This window comes from Myotis nattereri (genome assembly GCF_964212035.1).
Source record: "Myotis nattereri genome assembly, chromosome: 14".
Lineage (NCBI taxonomy): Eukaryota > Metazoa > Chordata > Mammalia > Chiroptera > Vespertilionidae > Myotis > Myotis nattereri.
Window position 1 is genome coordinate 48,225,273 of NC_138089.1, and position 19,002 is coordinate 48,244,274.

At 39.6% G+C, this 19,002-nt stretch overlaps 1 protein-coding gene across 1 annotated transcript in view; it reads right to left on the reverse strand.

The window, feature by feature from the left end:
* GADL1 (glutamate decarboxylase like 1) overlaps window positions 1-18,229 on the reverse strand; it is a gene marked incomplete at both ends in the record, with an annotated part of 135,744 nt that extends 117,515 nt beyond the window's left edge. Inside the window, one exon of the mRNA XM_081106366.1 lies at window positions 18,193-18,229. Coding sequence (XP_080962492.1) covers window positions 18,193-18,229 — 37 coding nt within the window. The remainder of the gene's footprint in view (window positions 1-18,192) is intronic.
* Window positions 18,230-19,002: the final 773 nt, after the last annotated feature.

Here is a 19,002-nt window from a genome sequence, read left to right on the forward strand (position 1 = left end):
GGTGTGCATAAACCTGTATTTAATGGCTTTAAACTTCTCAAGCTTGCAGTTGAGGCCCAGGCGGAAGGATGGAACAGGACATTTTGGGGACGACACAGCTGCTGGTCAGTGACTAACGGTTAAAAGTCAGCGTGGAAATTTATAGCTGAGAATAAAGGATCATCCTCCACAAAAATAACATTAACAACTGAATCCAGATATCCAATCAATATCTGCTACACGTGTTGATTTGATTGTTTTTCTTTGTCTAAATAGTATCTCTCTCCTCCTTATAATGCTCATGTTCACTTAGTTGTGGAAATTGACAAAAACAAATTTTGTAAGTATTTCTCAGCCCAGCACCTAGCCCAGTGCCTTACATATATTGTCTAAAACTGCCTTACGTATGCTGATGGCCTAACTGTATTTCAAATATTTTTATATTTATTGAGGGCTCTAAGAGTATTAACATATATTATACGATTGAGTTTGTCTTCTCAACATTAAATGTTTTGATAAAGTCCTGAGGTTTATAAACTCTTTCATTCTATTGCTGCCAAACTCAAATAGTGTCCCTGGAGGCAGATGGAAATGTCAGGGGAACATTCCCCAATTTGGGAAAGATGCGACCTGCAGCGAGAGATGAGTCTTTATCCTTACACTGAAGGCTGAACCATCCAGAGCTCCAACATTGAACTTTCGTTCCATCCCTCACATTCACTTATCTTTCACTTGAAAGGATGTATTTAACATGGTTTAGGGCTGAATGCTGAAACAATAGAATTTCACTATTAGACGGAAATGCTTTACACCTAAAGGCACTTTCCTCCCCCCGATTTTAGGTCCTAAAAATAAACTGGAAAAGAGGACAATTATTCAGGAAACCCTGGTTATGTCAGTAGGCAGTGCTGTAATAAAGCACACAGAAAAAGTTAGTGATTTTTTTTTTACCTCATTAGTAGGACTGTGGGTTTTTATTGCCTAGGGAATAGCAGCCTCTCAGATGAGAGTCTCTCTCTCCTCTCTCCTCTCTTCTTCTCCTTCTTCTTCTTCTTCTTCTTCTTCTTCTTCTTCTTCTTCTTCTTCTTCTTCTTCTCTCTCTCTCTCTCTCTCTCTCTCTCTCTCTCTCTCTAACACACACACACACACACACACACACACACACTAAAAAATGTCAAACACCAACTTGCAACTATTGAAATTGGAATTAAAATGATCTGTCTCCATAACAACCAATTAGAGAAATGCCCATAATTCAGACCATTATTAAGAAGGAAATACTATAAAAACTGGGTATAGATTATTCCTCTTTTCTTAATAGATATATTTCATTTCTACTGCCAAATGGCATCACGTGACTCTTCCTCCCCCTGCATTTTCCCAAATTGGAAAAGACCCTCTGGAGATTGTACAGTAGGTCACACTGTGGCCTTTGGAGATGCAACCCTAGGACTTCCAATCTAACTGCTAGAGTTATAGTGGTTAACAACAGTCTTTCAATGGAAGGAATCGTCCATGTAGCCAGAATATGACCGCTTTTTATTACACTTTCCTGAAACCATCAAATACTAGTCCAAACCACAATCAAATGCTTACATTAGAGCAGCAGCCTCCCAACTGATCCCCCAGCCTCCACCTGTACCCTGCATGCCATGTGGAATAATCTCAACATGGTAGCTCCTATGTTCCTTTGAAAAGATCATTCAGACCACATGACGACTACTATACTCAAACCATCCAATGGCCATTTATCGCATTAAACCAATGATCAAGTTCTTATAATGACCTCTATGGCCTTCAATAGCCACTTTCCTATTATCTCTTGGACCACAAACTTCATCTCTTATTTCTGTCCTCTAAGCTCATCACTTTGGCTTCTTCAATTTTTTTCTTAAACACCAGCATCTCAGTGAGACCTTCCTTGATAACCCTACTTAAAACTGCAACCACTTCTTCCCCCCAGCTTCTCTCTCTTCTTTATTTGTTGCAGACTCTAATAAATGCTCTAAAGAAAATTACCTGAATGACTTGATAGAATACAGACAAGAAGTTATTTTAGAACCTGGTCAGGGAAAAGCATTCTGAAGAAGCCACATTTGAACTGAGACATGAAAGAGGAGACGGAGCCAGACCTGGAAAAAGAGACTAGTCCAGGTAGAAGAAACAGAAAAATGCAAATAATCAGCAAATTGGCCACTTAAAGAAATAGAAAGAGATCAATGTGGCTCAAGTGTGAGAACAAGAAGAAGGCAGGAATAAGTGAGATTTGGAGAGATAGATCAGGTAAGGTATTTTATTCTAAAAGCAACAGGAAGCCACTTAAAGGGTTCTACACAGAGGAGCAACATGATCTCGTTTGCAGTTATAAAATTACCCTGATACCATGAGGATGATGGACTGTCGGAGGCAGATGTAGAAACAGGGACATTGCTTAGGAGGCTACTGCAGAAGTTCACACACCAGATCATGGCAGCTTTGATTAGGAAGGAGGCGGCAGAAATGTAGCAAAGTGGGAGACATTTTGGCGCTAAAGCCAAGAGGACTTACTGAGGAAGTAGGTGTAGGGGGTCAAGAAAACAAAAGAACCTAAGGTGACTCTTGGGATTGGGGCCTGAGACACCAGGGGAATGCTGGGGGCCATACTGCTATGTAGGCCACTGGAAAAGGACAAGTTGGGTAAGTGGGTGGTGAGGTGGGGGTAGAGTATCAAGATTTTCTCACCGATTAGTAGAAAATGCTTATGATGGGGTAGAAACAAAGGTCATAGCAAGAACATTCGTGACAAAAAAGTAAGCAAACATGAACGAGGCAGAAAAATGTATGTGTCTGTCTGTGTCCAGGAAACCTCAAGAACTGCTGTTTGTCCAAGGGGCAGGGTCTGTAAATGGGAAAAGTGACTAGTGAAAAGGAGGCCTGGTGACTGATCTTACAGGAGCTTGAATAGAGACTGAGGACTTTAGATGTTACTTGGTAGGCAACAGGCAGCCATTGAGAACTTCCGATGGGATAGGAGAGTGCTTCAGAAAGATGCAGTGAGTACTCATGTAGAGTTCAGATGGGAAAACAAGAACTGGAGGTGCGGAGATATGATGGCAATAATCCAGGCCAGGGAGAGGGAGGACATGAATCAGATAAAAGACAAGACAGTAGGTTTATATTTATTTTAATCTCTCCCCTACAATAGTGTTACCGAAAACTTGGATCCAAGAATCCTGTGTCTTTTAATGAGCCTGGCTACTGTCCATGAACCCTGCCACTGTCCATGGGGAGGATCATTTTCTATCCTCCAGTAACCCTGTGTTCTAAAATGATCGTTAGATGAAAACGTTACAGAATAAGATAGGAACAAAATCATTTTGTATATCCATGCATTGGCTCCTCCCTTGCAAAGGGTGGATGAAAATATAACATTTCTGGAAAGTGACATCTTTCCATCACCCAGGATTTTATTTTACAAGGCCCTGTTGCATTAGCATCTGGGATGCCAGTGAAATGATGATTCAGATTCTGTGGAAATACCAAGGCACTGCCTTCAACAAAAGAGCTGGGTCCATGAACATCATCTATTCTCTGAGAGGACAAGCTCCTCAGAAGAAAAAATCTCTGAAACAGTGCCCCCCCCCTCAAAAAAAAAAAGCAGCTGTCAGTGCCCTGTCAATGGTCAATCAATGTACGGTGCACCATAAATCCTATCTATTGATTTTTAATTTCAAAAGTATTTTCCTTTCACTGGGTACTAGGCCAGTAACTGGGTAACCTTCTGATATTTTCAGAGGAATGAGTTTTCCAGAGACATCTATCAACTATTCTTATTGCTTGAGTAAACAGTACTTAACAAGCTTTGTATAAGGTTGTTATACGTCTTTGTCATACTGATAGGAAGCTCTTAGGAACACCCCACCTCCACCCCACCATCCTACCTTTAAACCTTACGAACTTTTCTGATGGGTACAAGTTCAGTTCTCAGGGGCTTGAATTAAGTTGGGCTCCAGGAGAAAACTGGATTTGGCAAACCTACAGGGTAAACTGCAGCCCAGGCTGTAGAGCTTGGCTGTGGATGATGTACTTTTATTGGGCTCAAAGGCAGCTATTCCTCCAAGGTGCAATGTGTTCCCCAGGAGCCGTACACTGTGTCTTCCTTCACCTTCAGTAGCCACTGCCAGTTCCTGTGGCCATTTCCCCCTCTGCCATCTTGGCTTCTTGTCCTCTCTGAGTCTTCATTGTCTACATATGTTTGTAAAGCATTAGATTTTACTTGTTGCTTTATCAGTGACACCTGTCTTTTCTGAGATTTAATACCAATTAGGTAGAATGCCCAATTTTAGTTTGTTTGTTTGCTTGGGGTGTTGTTAGCCTAACCAGCATTGAACTGGAGCCAACCTCCCCCCGGGACACTGTCTTGGGCGGCACCATCAGTTAAGGTTATCTGCTTTTGTGGGTATCTCTAAGTCCCAACTGTTCCATATCTCCAGAGTTGCCTTGGCTCCTATCTTTTCCAAGGCCTAATTATGTAGCTCTCTCTCCACTTCTATGAGTTCTCCAAGATCCTTTCCATAACTCCCCCCCTCTCCCTTAGTGAGTGTCATTCTATATTCTGTGAAACTAGGGAACCATAACTAATACTCTGAATAACTTGGCATCTTTAGGCACTTCAACTAAGGAAAGTTAAAACAACTAGACACACCTTACTAAGTATACTCTCTGGTCCCTTAGAGTCTCCCATGTATTTGTATTGTTCTCCAAAGCTGGAAGGTCACCCAGTCACCATCAGAAAATAAATATAGTGTTTTCTTCTTTCTCTTTTTAAAAAACATTCCACTTACATATAAGTCTGGATGTTTGAGGTCAATGAGTAGAGTACTATCTTAGCAAAAAAGACTCTAGAACAATACTGCCAAAAAGAAATATAGAACAAGCCATTGTGTGACTTTCCTTTCTAGAAGTAGTATGGCAAAAAGGAAACAAAAAAAAATACAACTGTACTTACTAAACAATAACAATAATTAACATTTATTGGACCAGGAACTGAACTAGGCACCTTATATGAATTACCTTATTTAATCCTCATAATAAATCTATGATGAAAATACCTTTATTAGCTTTGTTTTTCAGAGAGGGAATTTGAGGCCAGAGAGATGAAAATATTGTCCACATCACATAGCTAGTAAGTGGAAGAGTCAGATGTTAAAGCCAAACAGCCTAAGTTCAGATGTTATGTTGATTATTACTACATTTTACCTTTTTCACAAAAAGCAAACAAGAAAATATTGCTTCTTGTGCCTCATAAACCACACTAAACTATCTGAACACATAATTTGTACTCCTAAGCAAGAAGTGATTATCTTGGAACTATGTATTAAGTTGCAATGTGATACAATTTAATATATAGTTTTAAAACCAATTTGCTAAGTGTTGACTTCAGGATTTTAAATGTATTCCACTTAACCAGCAATTTAAATGAAAATTTAAATAAATGCTATAGATGGCTGCCTCATTTGCATGATCCATTGATTAACTCTGATATGAGGCTCATCTGTACTCGGGGTTCAGTCTCCTAGCCTTGGTCTTGGGAAGATCATCTTCTAGGTGAGTGAGGGCAATTACTCTCAGCTTCTTAGTGCCTCTACACACATACTGTGACATTCACATGTGGCCACCCTAAAATGCAGAAATTTACATTGACCAGAACCCTTTTGTGGAGTTTATTAAATGTAATTGGAAAGAATATACTATGAAGCTGCTTGGAATGGCAGTAAGATAGAGCTCAAAGGAAAAAAATAGATGATCTAAACTTTCTTCCAAAGAGGGGGGACTCTTTTAGTTGGAGGGCAAGTGCATTGCTAAGTGGGATATACAAATTTGGGGTCAGATATGAACTGCTCAGTGATGTAGATTTTTCCTTCTTATCCTTTAGGCTACATAGAATTAGCTTTACTCGCATATAAATCAGAGCAAATATTCTAAAAAAATTTACCTGGGAGCCAACACAATCACATAAACTATATTATAGACGGTGCCCCTATATGCAGAAGCTCTGGGGATGCCCACATATCTCACTGCTACTCTGGTGTTGGTAAATGAAGTATCACAGAATACCACACAAACAGATCATGAAGACTTGGCATAGGTACGCCACAGCTGATACCCACCCATGCATGGGTTTGTATCCATCTAGAATTTGTGCCAAGGTTGCTTTCGCCAATTTCATGTAGGAGCATGGGATCTTAGAGCTTGACAAGCATTTACAGATAATTTAGCAAATGTCCTAATTTTTTTAATTTAAGGGAACTGAGAATTACTGACACACACAGTGTTTGATGCTTCGATATGCTCTTCTATGGGTCTGTCAGAGCCTCTCAGGGTTGTCCATACTTCACCTCTCATAAGAATGTAGAGCCTATTTCACATAGTAATGGTTAGCATTTATTTAGCATTTACTATGTGCCAGGTTTTTAGGAAGTCCTTCATAAACAGTAGTGCGTTTATCACACATAAGAACCCTGTGAAGATAAAAACAACTAAAACTCACTCTGGTTAAGTTAAGCAGACAAATAATTTATTGGGAGGGTGCATCAGTTTTCTAGAGTCATGTAACAAATTACCACAAAATTTAGTAGCTTAATCCTACCAGACCTGAGGCCCTAAACCTAACTGTCCCCTATACCTGGGCTCCTGAGCATTAAAGAGAAAAAACCAACATGATATAGAAAAATGTTAGTTACATGCAAAGAAGTAGTTAGAATACGATGGAACTTGGAGACATTGTAGAAAATAGGTCTACCTTTCATCTACCTTTCATCTAGCGCCAATATTCCACCTTTGTGTGGAAATTACCGAAAAATCGGTACAGCGGTCTGGTACGGTTAAAACAACAGTGATGTATTATTTCTCATGATGCTATGACTTAGCTGGGTAATTCCGCTGGTCTTGTCTAGGCTCACTCACACAACTGATCAACTTGCGTGTTGGCTTGGAGTTGAGTTTAGCTGGGAAGATTGAGATTGCTTGAACCTCTCTATCCACATAAGTTTTCATTACCAAAGGGATTAGATGGTCTTCTTCACAAGGTACAAAGTAGTGAAGGCACTCACATTATATGCTTTTGCACAAATCTTCATACACTTTATGAAACAAGAATCAAACCCAATTCTACAAATATGGAAATGAGAATCAGAAAGGTTAGTTAACTTGATGAAGGTCATACAGCTGGTGTAGTAAAAAGCAGAGCTGATATTCAAACCATAATTGATGCAACGTCTCTTCTCTTTTCATTAAACCATGCTTCCTCTTTCATCGGGGAGATTGGACTAACACACACACAAAACAATAAAAAAACAATTAACTACTAAGCTGGCATATTGTAATGAACACTTCTGGGCAAAACTGTCATCATATGTATGTTCCACAATTACTTTCTAAAATTCTGTTTTGTTGTGCCATCAACTTGAAAAATAAGGCCACCGATGAAGAATATTAGGAAATTGAATTTTTCATAGATTTTCTTTCTCCTCTATCGCTGCTTCATACAAATTAGGTACTAAAATAAAACTGAGCTGATGGCATAACAATATACCATGATGAAAATACATATGAAGGAAATATGTTCCCTGAATGTATTCTTTGACCCACATAGCACATGAAACAACAGATATGTCATAAATATCCACTAAGTCTCTATTGATTGTGGAAGTCAATACAAAGCATTAGGGGATCAAACAACAAAGGACCCAGAATACTGAGTTGGGAATAGACTTATCAGCTAAGAAACTCAAACAAAGGGAGGACTTAGCAATGTATTTAATGGGCAAAAAATGTTGTGTGGAATTTTAAGATTTGTCAATGCTGCAGCTAAATCACCAAAACAGATTTTAATATTTAACGATGGCTTGCTGACATCAAATAATTCAGACAGTTGCTCTGTAACATTTCCCATTAAGAAGCTCCTGAATGCTGAAATTTTTAAACACTGCATCAAGACATCTCAGATGCTGGTGGAAACAAAGAAACAAACAAACAACCAATCCAATTCTGATTTAACCAGTATTTTGCAGGGTTGACTTCTGACTTTTAATGATATGCTCTGCCAATATGAATAGAAAGAATCCTCTGGAATTTGAGATGGGGAGTTTTAGTTGAACTCTAGCCCTATGTAGTTTTGTAAGTAGTACTTTAACATCTCTGATTAAGCATGCTCTCAGCTAAATGATGCTCGACAATGACTTGCCATATTCTGTCAATGATTCTATGGCTAATGTCAGTTTTTCAATTATATTCCTATTTATGTAATTAACATAAATCACCTTCCAGCATTTCTGAAAGTGTTCCTCACAACACAATCAACCCACTTCGGGCACGGGAAGCTATGTTATCTCAAAAGCATCTCTGTATTATTTTGCTTAAACAAAGAGTTTGTAGGCAGGAATTAATGAAGGGATAATTCAGCTTCAAATGCCCATATGACTGATTGACATTTGACACCCACTGCTTTTTCCTTTAAAAAACGGAGAACTTATCTACTAAGCCTCACTTACCAAGGGACACTTCATCAGGAGACCTAAGACCAGCTTTGTGCATGTGTATCTTTGGCAATTACACTGCTCAAGTCAGTGCCTGTGTTAATGGCAGTGGCTCAAGCACCACTTTCATGTATTGCAAGGCTATTTGTGGCACCATTACCTTTATGACACTCAGATATACTAGAAAACATAGCATCTTTATTTTGGTCCCTAATTAATCTTGTCTTCCCTTGAGTACCCATTGCTGGAAAGAGGTAACAAAATTTATTTCATTTGACCCACATAGCATCTTAAAATTTGGTCAGATACAATAAATTGAACAGTCCCTTCAGGCAATGCTCAGGTTTACTGGGTAAAAGGGCTTGACCCCTCAGACTTCCATTCCCCACCTCACCTAATACTGTTCTTAATGGTTTCTAGTTACATAGAGAGAAAAGCAGGTGTTAATCAACTTTAAGATGGAGGAAGAGTGGTAGGTCCTTGAGTCAGTGTGGTGTCCACTGGCACCTTTGTCTCTGGGCAATGTCACGTATCCACGTCTTTACTCCTTTCCCATCTGAAAATCAGGGCTGAGGCATGTTCGTGGTCTCTTTTCTTCATCTTGGCCAGGTACTGGGGGTGCTTGCTGTTGGGGGTGGTATCTCCTGGGCGTATGCCACCTCCTTAATCATGTATCTCATCAGGCTCCCCAACAGAAAACAGAGCAGGTACATCCCCTGGTTTCTGCCTTCCTCCTTATCAAAGTGGGATCCTGGGAGGATCAAGGGGACACAATCCTGCTACCTTCCTCTGAGGGTCCTTCTGAGTCACCTCCACTCCTTAAGGAACTAAATCCAGACTCTCCCTCATCCGACTTCACTGAACCTTCACTTTTGCATGGAATTAGTTCCAAGGTGGTCTTGTTTCAGGTGATGTTGGTCAAGATCTCTGTTGTTGTCTTCAGTATTTCTATAATCTACTACCCCTCCCTGCCCTTGACTTGGATTGTAAGTAATAAGAAGTAGAGACCAGGTATTTCAACACTTGCTTCTCATGCTTCAATCTCTCTCTCTCTATTTTTTAATTTAAAAAAATGTATTTTTATTGATTTCAGAGAGGAAGGGAGACCTCCTGGCTCATAGGTTGATGCTCAACCAATGAGCAACACTGGACGGGCTCAATCTCTTTTTCTCTCCCCATTATCATCTCAGATTATAATGGAGATTCTTTTCATTGCCTCTTCCTACATTAACTATTGCTTTTTTGGATCCTAACTTCTTGGATAACTTTTAAAGGTGTAAAAGAGTATCTTCTCTGTGCTAAGGACAAAATTCCATGATTATGTCTTCTAGGCCTAGTAGATCATGTTAAAGGGGAAATAAGAGAATTTAGAAAGCCCTATCTTAAGGCAATAGCCTGACTTGTAAAACTATTGTTTTGTTTTGAAACTCTTATTTTGGCCACTGGAACCTAAACAGTAATTGTCTTTCTCTTTGCATTCTACTTGTAAAGATCATAATCTCTCTCAGGAATACAACTGCTGGCAAAGAAGCAAGGTATTCAGAAAGAGCAGACAAGCATAGCAATATTATTTTGAATCTGCTCTAAAATTGGATTGTGGTGAGGGATGCGCAATTCTGTAAATTTACTAAAAATTGCATTGCACATTCAAACAGGCGAATTTTGTAATATATAAGTCACCTCAACAAAGCTCTTAAAAATCAGGTACAGTGTAAAAAAGAGTGAGAAACGAATCTTCAGCACCTTGTAAGCTGTACTGTGGACCTCTTAATGGTGATGCTGGTGGGAGCAGTGGAAACAGAACAAGTTAGGAGAGAAGATGCAGTCATTGTTCTCTCCACAAGAGTTAGAGATCAATCATACTCCCAGTGAGAAGAAAGCTATGCTTTTCCTTTAAATTGGAACTTACCTGACAACTTTGTTTACATGTGTATCTATTGAGCAATAAAATGTTATCAGAGGGTTCAAATCATGAGCACAAACTATAATTAATCATGTATATGTTTACATAAAAATATTTTTTCCATTTATACACACTCTTCTTACCTGGCCATTGAAAATATCTAGAGCATATACAAAAATATAGATGAATTCAAAATAAATAGAAAATTGTCAATATAACAGATAATTATAAACTCTTCTCATATAGACCTTTTTCATACCTCATTCAGAAGCAATCCACCTTATATTATGTACAAGTCCAACCTCTTGTGTGATAAACACACACACACACACACACACACACACACACACACAAGAAGATGAGATAACCATGTTACAAGCAATAAACTGAAGGAAGTGTGGAAAGTGATGATTAAAGATGCTACTACTATTTATGGGAGAACAGAAAATATAGTTGACACCTACAGGAGACTGTAATGAGGGAAATACAAACAATATTAAAAAAGATGCAAGAATTCAAGAACAGAAATCTGACATCATTCAATGAAAGGACAATCAGCTGGGCACATCTCAGCTCTTGAGAAATGTTATAATGTTATCCAGTGGTCACAATGGCAATGCTACGATATAAAAAAGATTAAACTTGTTCAGGGAAGCAAGCATATTTTTAAATTATTTTATAAATATTTCTATCCTTAAATATTTTTATTTATTTGTGATTTAGTTTTTAAATTAGACTTTCTTTTATTGTAGTGGTAAAAACATATAACATAATATTTACTTTACCGATGTATCTTTCATAAAATAAGTATCAGGTGAAAACAGACATTGAGGGTCTCTGTGATTCATTTCAAGTGCAAGTGTTCAGTGCCTATTGAAGGGACAGTCCTTAAACCAGTGATGGCAACAGATACAGGACCAACTTTAGTTCCCTAAATCCATCAGAGATAGACTCTGTCCTTGCACAGACTCAGGGAGATACTGAACTCATTTGTCATAATTTAATAGCAGGAAAAAAAAAATCTATCTTCCATGCTACATTTTTTCTATTGTATTCTCTCTGTGCTATTTCAGTTTTGAGCAGGAAGAATCTTAAAAATCACTGTCCCTTTTTCAATTACTCTATTAGGACTCATAGGAGTCCAAATCTTCTTTCCTCATAAAATAATGCATTTGTTATTTAGTTTGGAGGATTTATTTAAAACAAATCTATTTCCAAACAAACTCTCCATGGAGTTGCATGAATATTTACCCATGTAATCCAGTTTGATAAAATTATTGAGGGAGGAAGATAGGACATACTTATCTTCAATGTGCCAGGTACTTGACATATGTTCTCATAAAATCCCATGAGGTAAGTAGTGTTGTCTCTTATCACTTCCATTGCACCAGTCAATGAACTGCTGTCTTGGTCTACAAGGAGCAAAGCTCAAACCTTTTCCTTTCCCCTCCTGTTTGTCCAACAGCAATTTGACCAAATGCAATTTGGTCAAGATGACCATTTGTTAAAAAAACAAATATTTCTTGTCATTGCATTTCCAATTGGTAATGCTTAGGCACATCTGGGCAAATTTTCAACTCTATTTTTGCCTTAAAACATTGGTAATCCTTTTCTAGAATATTAAAGCTCTCTCCCAATTCTTTCTTTGGCTATGTATTTTGAATTAATTTTTAGTCAGTTATTTTTCCCTCTATCTTGTTTGTGATAAAAATGTTAAAATAGCCGAAACCGGTTTGGCTCAGTGGATAGAGCGTCGGCCTGCGGACTGAGGGGTCCCAGGTTCGATTCCGGTCAAGGGCATGTACCTGGGTTGCGGGCACCTCCCCAGTAGGAGATGTGCAGGAGGCAGCTTATCAATGTTTCTCTCTCATCGATGTTTCTAACTCTCTATCTCTCTCCCTTCCTCTCTGTAAAAAATCAATAAAATATATTTTTTAAAAAAATGTTAAAATAACCTGAGTATTCAGCAATAGGGGGTTAATAAGAACACATTTAGATGTCAGTGTAAGGATTTGTTTGAATAATAAAAATTACATCCATGCCTATGTAAGATGATAAAAATCAAACCAGATAAATACAGTTGGAAAGCCTGGCCTAAATTGAATGAGAAAAACATTTAAGCCAAACAAAGCCCCATACTAACCCTCTCCTTTACCAAATTATTATTTTTCTTTTTTTCTGTCAGAACACTGAAGACCCCCTACAGAAAAGACAGATAAGAAGAACCTAAGAAAAAATACATTATTCACACAATCATGCACAATTACTTTTAATTCTCAAGTGTAAATTCTTTCTGCTCCAGTTCCATAAGTATAAATGAATTACTATTTTTCAACAAAATGGACTCCTACTGTACAAACTATTCTGCAATATACTGTAATTTAAGTAACCCAGCATTTATAATTTACAAACTAAACCATATTTCTAAACATTATTGCATTCCAACTACTAATGGTAGAGAAGAAATAATTGCCTGAAAATTAAATATGAGCTCAAAAGTAAAATAGGACAAAATATAAAAATTTCTGAAAACAGATTTTAAAAAGGGGCTTAAAAAATTAAAAGTTTTCAAAGCTGCCAGATAATATTTCCATATTACTAATACTTAAACTAATTGGTAAATGATGGTATCAACTTTTAACCAACTCATTACAATGCTTAATGAAGTTAATGCAAAAAATGAGATGAATATAAGAAGCTCAGTAAAATGATTTACTGTCTAATAATAAAAAGCCTAATAGACAAAATGACTTCATGGTTGTTTCTATAATTTAAGGATTAGACTAAGAAATGTAACTTAGACAAGTGGAAGAGCTGGAGTTCAAAAAAAGGCAGTCTTCAATAAAAATGCTGAACCATGAGAACAAAAGCAGCAAAATTCAGTTCGTGGAGGATCCTATAGGTCAAGTGGCCCAGATTCTTCAACAGATAAATTATAAGAATTAAAAAAGGACAGGAGGGTAAATCTATAAATTAAAAAATCACAATTTTTTAATGGGTAACACTAAATGATTATGTCTAGAAAGACATACTTGGACAGTTAAACTATAAAAAATGCAATTAAGAAATACTATCAAAATCAGGGGAATGGTTACTTCTAGGGAGGAAAGCGGCTATCATTGGAATGGGGCACATAAGACATGTGCCCAGGATGATGGGACAATTATGTTTCTTCATCTGGGTGATGGTCCCAAGCATACAAGATGATAGCAAAGTGTTCTATATAACCAATCTCTCATATGCCGAAAACAAGTTTAATGGACGCAAAGCAGAACCAATCATGGTGGAGTTTCAGTCTCAGGAATCATCACGAGCTCAATGTGAAGGGAAAGCAGGAAAGGAGAGAAAGGGGCTGTGCCAGAACCAATGAGTGCCAGGCACCAAGTTAATGGAGAAGAATTCTAGTTCTGAGATATAATGTTCTTCCCAGTATTTTCCCTTTTCCATATCCATTCTACCATCCTCAAATGAAGAGATCAGGACTTAAAGAGAAGCAGTAAGCAGGGCTGGATAACAGGGAGGGGATTAGAGTGCCCATGAGGGAAAATCTCAAACACGGGGTGTTAGGGATTACCTTCAAGACTGAAAGGAGTCCCCCACCTGGAAGGGAATGGTGATGCTACTGGCAGATCTTAGAAAAAGCAACCCAGGATCCCTCTTCTCAGACAGAAAACAGAAGAAGCAATGAGAAATTAGAAAGAAAACATGATTATGGTGCTCCCATAGCTGTTATAAACGAAACATTAAAACCTATGCCAAGCATATAAATATATAAGGTTAAAGGTTACTCATTCACACATATATTCACAAAGAAGTGTGATTCAAAAAGAAGAGGAAGCCTGGCCGGTGTTGCTCAGTGGTTGAGCATCAACCTATGAACCCGGAGGTCACGGTTCGATTCCCGGTCAGGACACATGCCTGGGTTGTGGGCTAGATCCCCAGTTGGGGTCGTACAGGGGGCAGCAGATCAATGATTATCTCTCATCATTAATGTTTCTATCTCTCTCTCCCTCTCCCTTCCTCTCTGAAATCAATAAAAATGTGTTGTTGTTGTTGTTGTTGTTTTAAAAAAGAGGAAGAAGAAAAAACTATCCTGCTTTAAGCAGGTTCTTGTTCCTGGAAGTAATCCTGCAAAGAAAGGATACTAAGAAAGGAAACTCAACAGTAGCCATCTCGAAAGCACAAAACAATTAGGAAACACTGACAAATTAGAGATTCCAATTACCTCGTTGACCTCTACATCCAATTTTCAAAATACAGTAAGTGTATTTAAGGGAGCCCTCTACCTGCTACACAGTATAGTATTATGCTGTATATTATTCCTAATCTTTACAATCATTCAAATGATGGATATTTTTGTCCCTACTGTACAGATGAAGACACTGAGACTCCCAGAGGATAAATTCTTATCCAGAGATACACAGGAGGCGCAGGCAGAGAGCTTGCATTTTTCTCCTTCCTCTGTTCCGCATAGTTGCCTGCAGAGAAGCAGAGAACAGCATGACCCACCACGGGTCTGCCTGCTCCACCTTCTAAAATGGTCTCATTGTAGTGACCTAAAATAATGTGAGTACTGGTAAACTTCCTCTGAAAGCCAGTGCCATGGGACACACTGCCCTTTTCCCTCAGAAAGGCCAAGCTGACTTTTATTCCTAACAACCAGAGGGTTCCTACCCCCAGGGACAAGCCTAGGCTTCCATCCTGACACTAGAGATGGAGTGAGCCCCAGGCCTGTCATCAGTAGGAACCTTTAAATACTGACAGTCTTTCCTCTCAGCTTTCCCAGACAAAGGAAGAGGAGAGAATGCTGCTGTCACTTTAATGAGCTTAGAGCCATATCCTAGGGTCCTTCCAGGATTCTTCCTATGATGCTGCTCAAATCACCTGTAGACATGCAGTATTATGGCCCAGCAGGAGGTACTAGGGGCCAGGAGTTAGGTGTTAGGAGTGTGGGATCTGGAGATAGAGGGCCGGGGTTGAATGTTCAGAGCTAATACACTAGAGCCTCAGTTTTATTTAAAAAAAAAAAAAAAAGGCAGACAATACTGATTCCCCTTGCACTGACTTGTTAGTGATTAGTGAAGAGGAAGGATCAAATAAGATAGACTTGGAGCTCAGCATAGCAGATAGTAAGTGCTGAATAGATGTTCTTAACACTTCTATCCTAAGTGAGAAGTGATCTATGGGCAATGAATTTGCCTGCAGTGGGTTTCATTTAAATGATTAAAAAATAATAGGAAATGAAAACTGAAAGGGTTGCAGAGAGAAAGAAAACCAAAAGATAAAGACGGGGCAAAAAAAAAAAAAATAAACTACGCAGAAAATTTGTTCCTGAATGTTATCGTTTTATACTATACCAGATTTATAACAGTACACAAAAGTCAGCTTTTCACAGCAAAAAACAATTCTATCCTCCTCCATTAAAACTTGAAATTTGTTTCCATTTTAATAGTTTCAACAAAAATCAAAACAATGGATAAAATTAAAACAATGACTTTGCCCACCAAATTATGTGGAAGGTTAATTTCAAACCACAAAGGAAAATATTATTAGAGTCCAAAGTATTATTTATTTTAGTGGAATTAAAAACTGAATCTGGTGTAATTAACTGCCTAAACTTCTCTTGGATATACTATGGCAAGATCATAAACTCATAAGCTGAGCGGTATGAAAGCATGAGGCGTAGAATAAGCATTCTCTATCTGAAATAGGATTCCTTGTGACTTTCTGCTGTAATGCCAGGTCTGTAACAGATATCCTGCAATGGAGTCCAACACAGGCATATCATTTAACATACTGATCAAATGTCACCTTGCACGATCGTGTCATCTATACTTGGAAGTTTACTAAGTCTGACAGATACATATCCTGTACTCTTTTAAGATGGTATAGCAAACATTTGGCACAGTTAGGTGTTATTAGACATGTTATTGCCTTATCGCCCGCTCAAGAATAACAGCAGCCTAAGCTTTCCAGTATCCTCTGGAGTTCAGATTTAAGGTTAAATATCACACCTCACTATTTATATATGCCAACCACTGAAATCCTCAGAAACTACAGACATGCCTGGTTACAAGAACACATGTGGAACAGACTGTGGAATCTCAGAGGGAAGGTGAGGGTGGGTGGATGGGAGGGAAGAGATCAACCAAAGAACTTGTATGCTTTTATGCATAACCATGGACACAGACAATGAATGGAGTGGTGAAGGCCTGGGATGGGGGTGGGGAGGTAGGGGCTTGCTAGAAGGGGTCAATGGGCGGGAAAGGGAGACATATGTAATACTTTCAACAATAAAGATTTTTTAAAAATAAATAAATAAATAAGTCCAATTACAGCCCCCCACCCAAAGGAAGAATAGATGCTTTTTTAAAAAGTTTATATCAGTTCTAAGGGCTGTGTGGCTTTAAAACATAAATTAAGATTAAAAACAAAGCAAACAAAACAGTTCAGGGATAAGGTAGTTAGATACCATTTTCCTGCCCAACTGTGCCTCAAATGAGGAAGCCTGACATATTATTAGCGCATTTTTAAACCAACAATATGATTTACACTTCTCAATTAGTTCTCAAATAGCCAGATGTCTTACATTACAGTGTGTGTTGACTCTGGGAACACAAAAGTAATAGTTTTACCATGGGCTCCAGTAGTTTAAAGTACCAGCATTTTTATACCATATAATGAAAACAATACCAATGCAAATTTTAAAAAAAATTTTTAAAGAGAATACAGAGCAATTACGTGGGAACACTCGTTGGGACTATAAAAGGAATGAAACGTTTCTTGCAGCACTTGGTCCTTGTTTTGCCAACTCCTGTGCAGACTCCCAGCGCTGAAAAGGACTGGTCCCCAGGGAAGCCACGCCAGTGTACCTGACGTACCTGCGGGGCCCAAGCCCCCTGAGAGTTTCAACTGAACGGCAGCTGCATTATCCAAAAGGGTTATTGATGCAAAGGGGAGTTATTCCTAGAGGAGCACTCCTCCTAAAGGGTCAACAACTAGCTAGTTAGTAAAATGCTCCCATAGCCATAATCATAAGAACCTTTCAAAGCAGAGGTTCTTAGCCAGGAGGTACAGGGAGGCGGTGAAGGAGTCTAGCTTGGAATCTTCAGCAAACATCCAAACATGTATTCTAGGTGAATTCGGAAGGGAAAAGGCCTCAGAGCATTTCATCACATGTTCAAAGCAATCTGAGACCCTTGTCCCGGTTATTTCACAGTTGGTCTAACGACTCCGAGTCATAAAGTCATTTTGGGGAATTCTGCTGCCACAGCGCCTTCTTGGACAAGCCAAGTCCCAGTCTCCCACCCCCAAGCTTCAGTCAGAAGTACATTCGGGCATCACCCCTCTGAAAGATTAAGGCAACCTCTCTTAATGCCTGTTTGCAGAGTAGTGGGTGGAGGTGGGAGGGCAGGGTGACACTGTGCATGTCCCAAAGTAGAAGCAAAATCACCTTTCTTTCAGGGAAGGTATTTCTCTTTGTGTCTAAGGATCCTCACAGCAGCACACTGAGCCCTGAAACCCTAAACGCCTTTCAACAAACCCCATAGTGCGCATTGTTTGTTACAAGCGCGGTTCTCTGCTCTTTATATACGTTAACTTGTTTAATTCTAGAGGTAACCCTAACAGATGCAGAAAGAGAGACTCCCTATCCATCCCAGCCACCTTACAGGGAAATGACCCTTCTAGTTCCCTCTGCCAACCAGCAGCGGGGAGATTAAAACCTGCCTGAGGGGGAGGGGGAGGGGGGCAGTTAAAGACTATAAACAGCAGCCTCGCCAGGAGAGTCATTACCGTCCACAGGGCACTCGGGGTCCTGGTCGCTGCTCATTGCTGCTCCCCAACTCCGTGCTGCCCCCTGCGCAGCTCCCGCAGTCTTGGCAGCGGCTGCGGTTGCTGAGGCAGCGCCCCCCTGGGGGACCAGGAGGTGCACCTGGGTACAGCCACTGCAAGGGGAGGGGCCTGGGTGCGCGCAGGACGCTTCTTTCACTTTGCCATCCCAGGCTTCTGTGCCAGCCTCCTGGAGACCGCTGCTCTCTGTTAATACTTGGCGTGAGACTGGCTGCATGGCGCTCACTTGGCTCAGGGCCAGGGGCCTTCTGCCCCGGGGGAGGCATGGGGACTGTGTGTATTTGCCTGGGTGGGAATAGGTAGGAAGTACCCCCAGCAGCCCTTCTAGGCCAGAGGCTGGAAGAGGCAGGTAAGGGAAACTTGGTCCCTGATCTCCCCAAAGTCCAGCTCTTTGGAGTAACCACTTTGCAGGGTCTGATCTGGCCTGAGAAGCCCTAAGCTAAATACGATGCCTGCTCAGGGGACCTCTGTTCGGGCATCTGAGGTGAACAGGATCCTCTACCCATTCATTCAGTACTGCCTTGACATTTAAGAGTTCTACAAGCGAATTCCTTTTGCCGATCGGATTTCAGAGACTTTTGCCTCTGCCTAATTCCACCTTTGGAGAAGGGGAAGGGATAGGCACCTTGTTGCTGGTGGTTATGAGCAAAAGGAGGTGGTGAGTTAGAAAGGTGAAATATTTGTTTGGATTTTAGACTAACATTTTTCTCAACACCGTGTTTCTTCCAGCAAGCCCAGGGAAGTTGGGTGTTA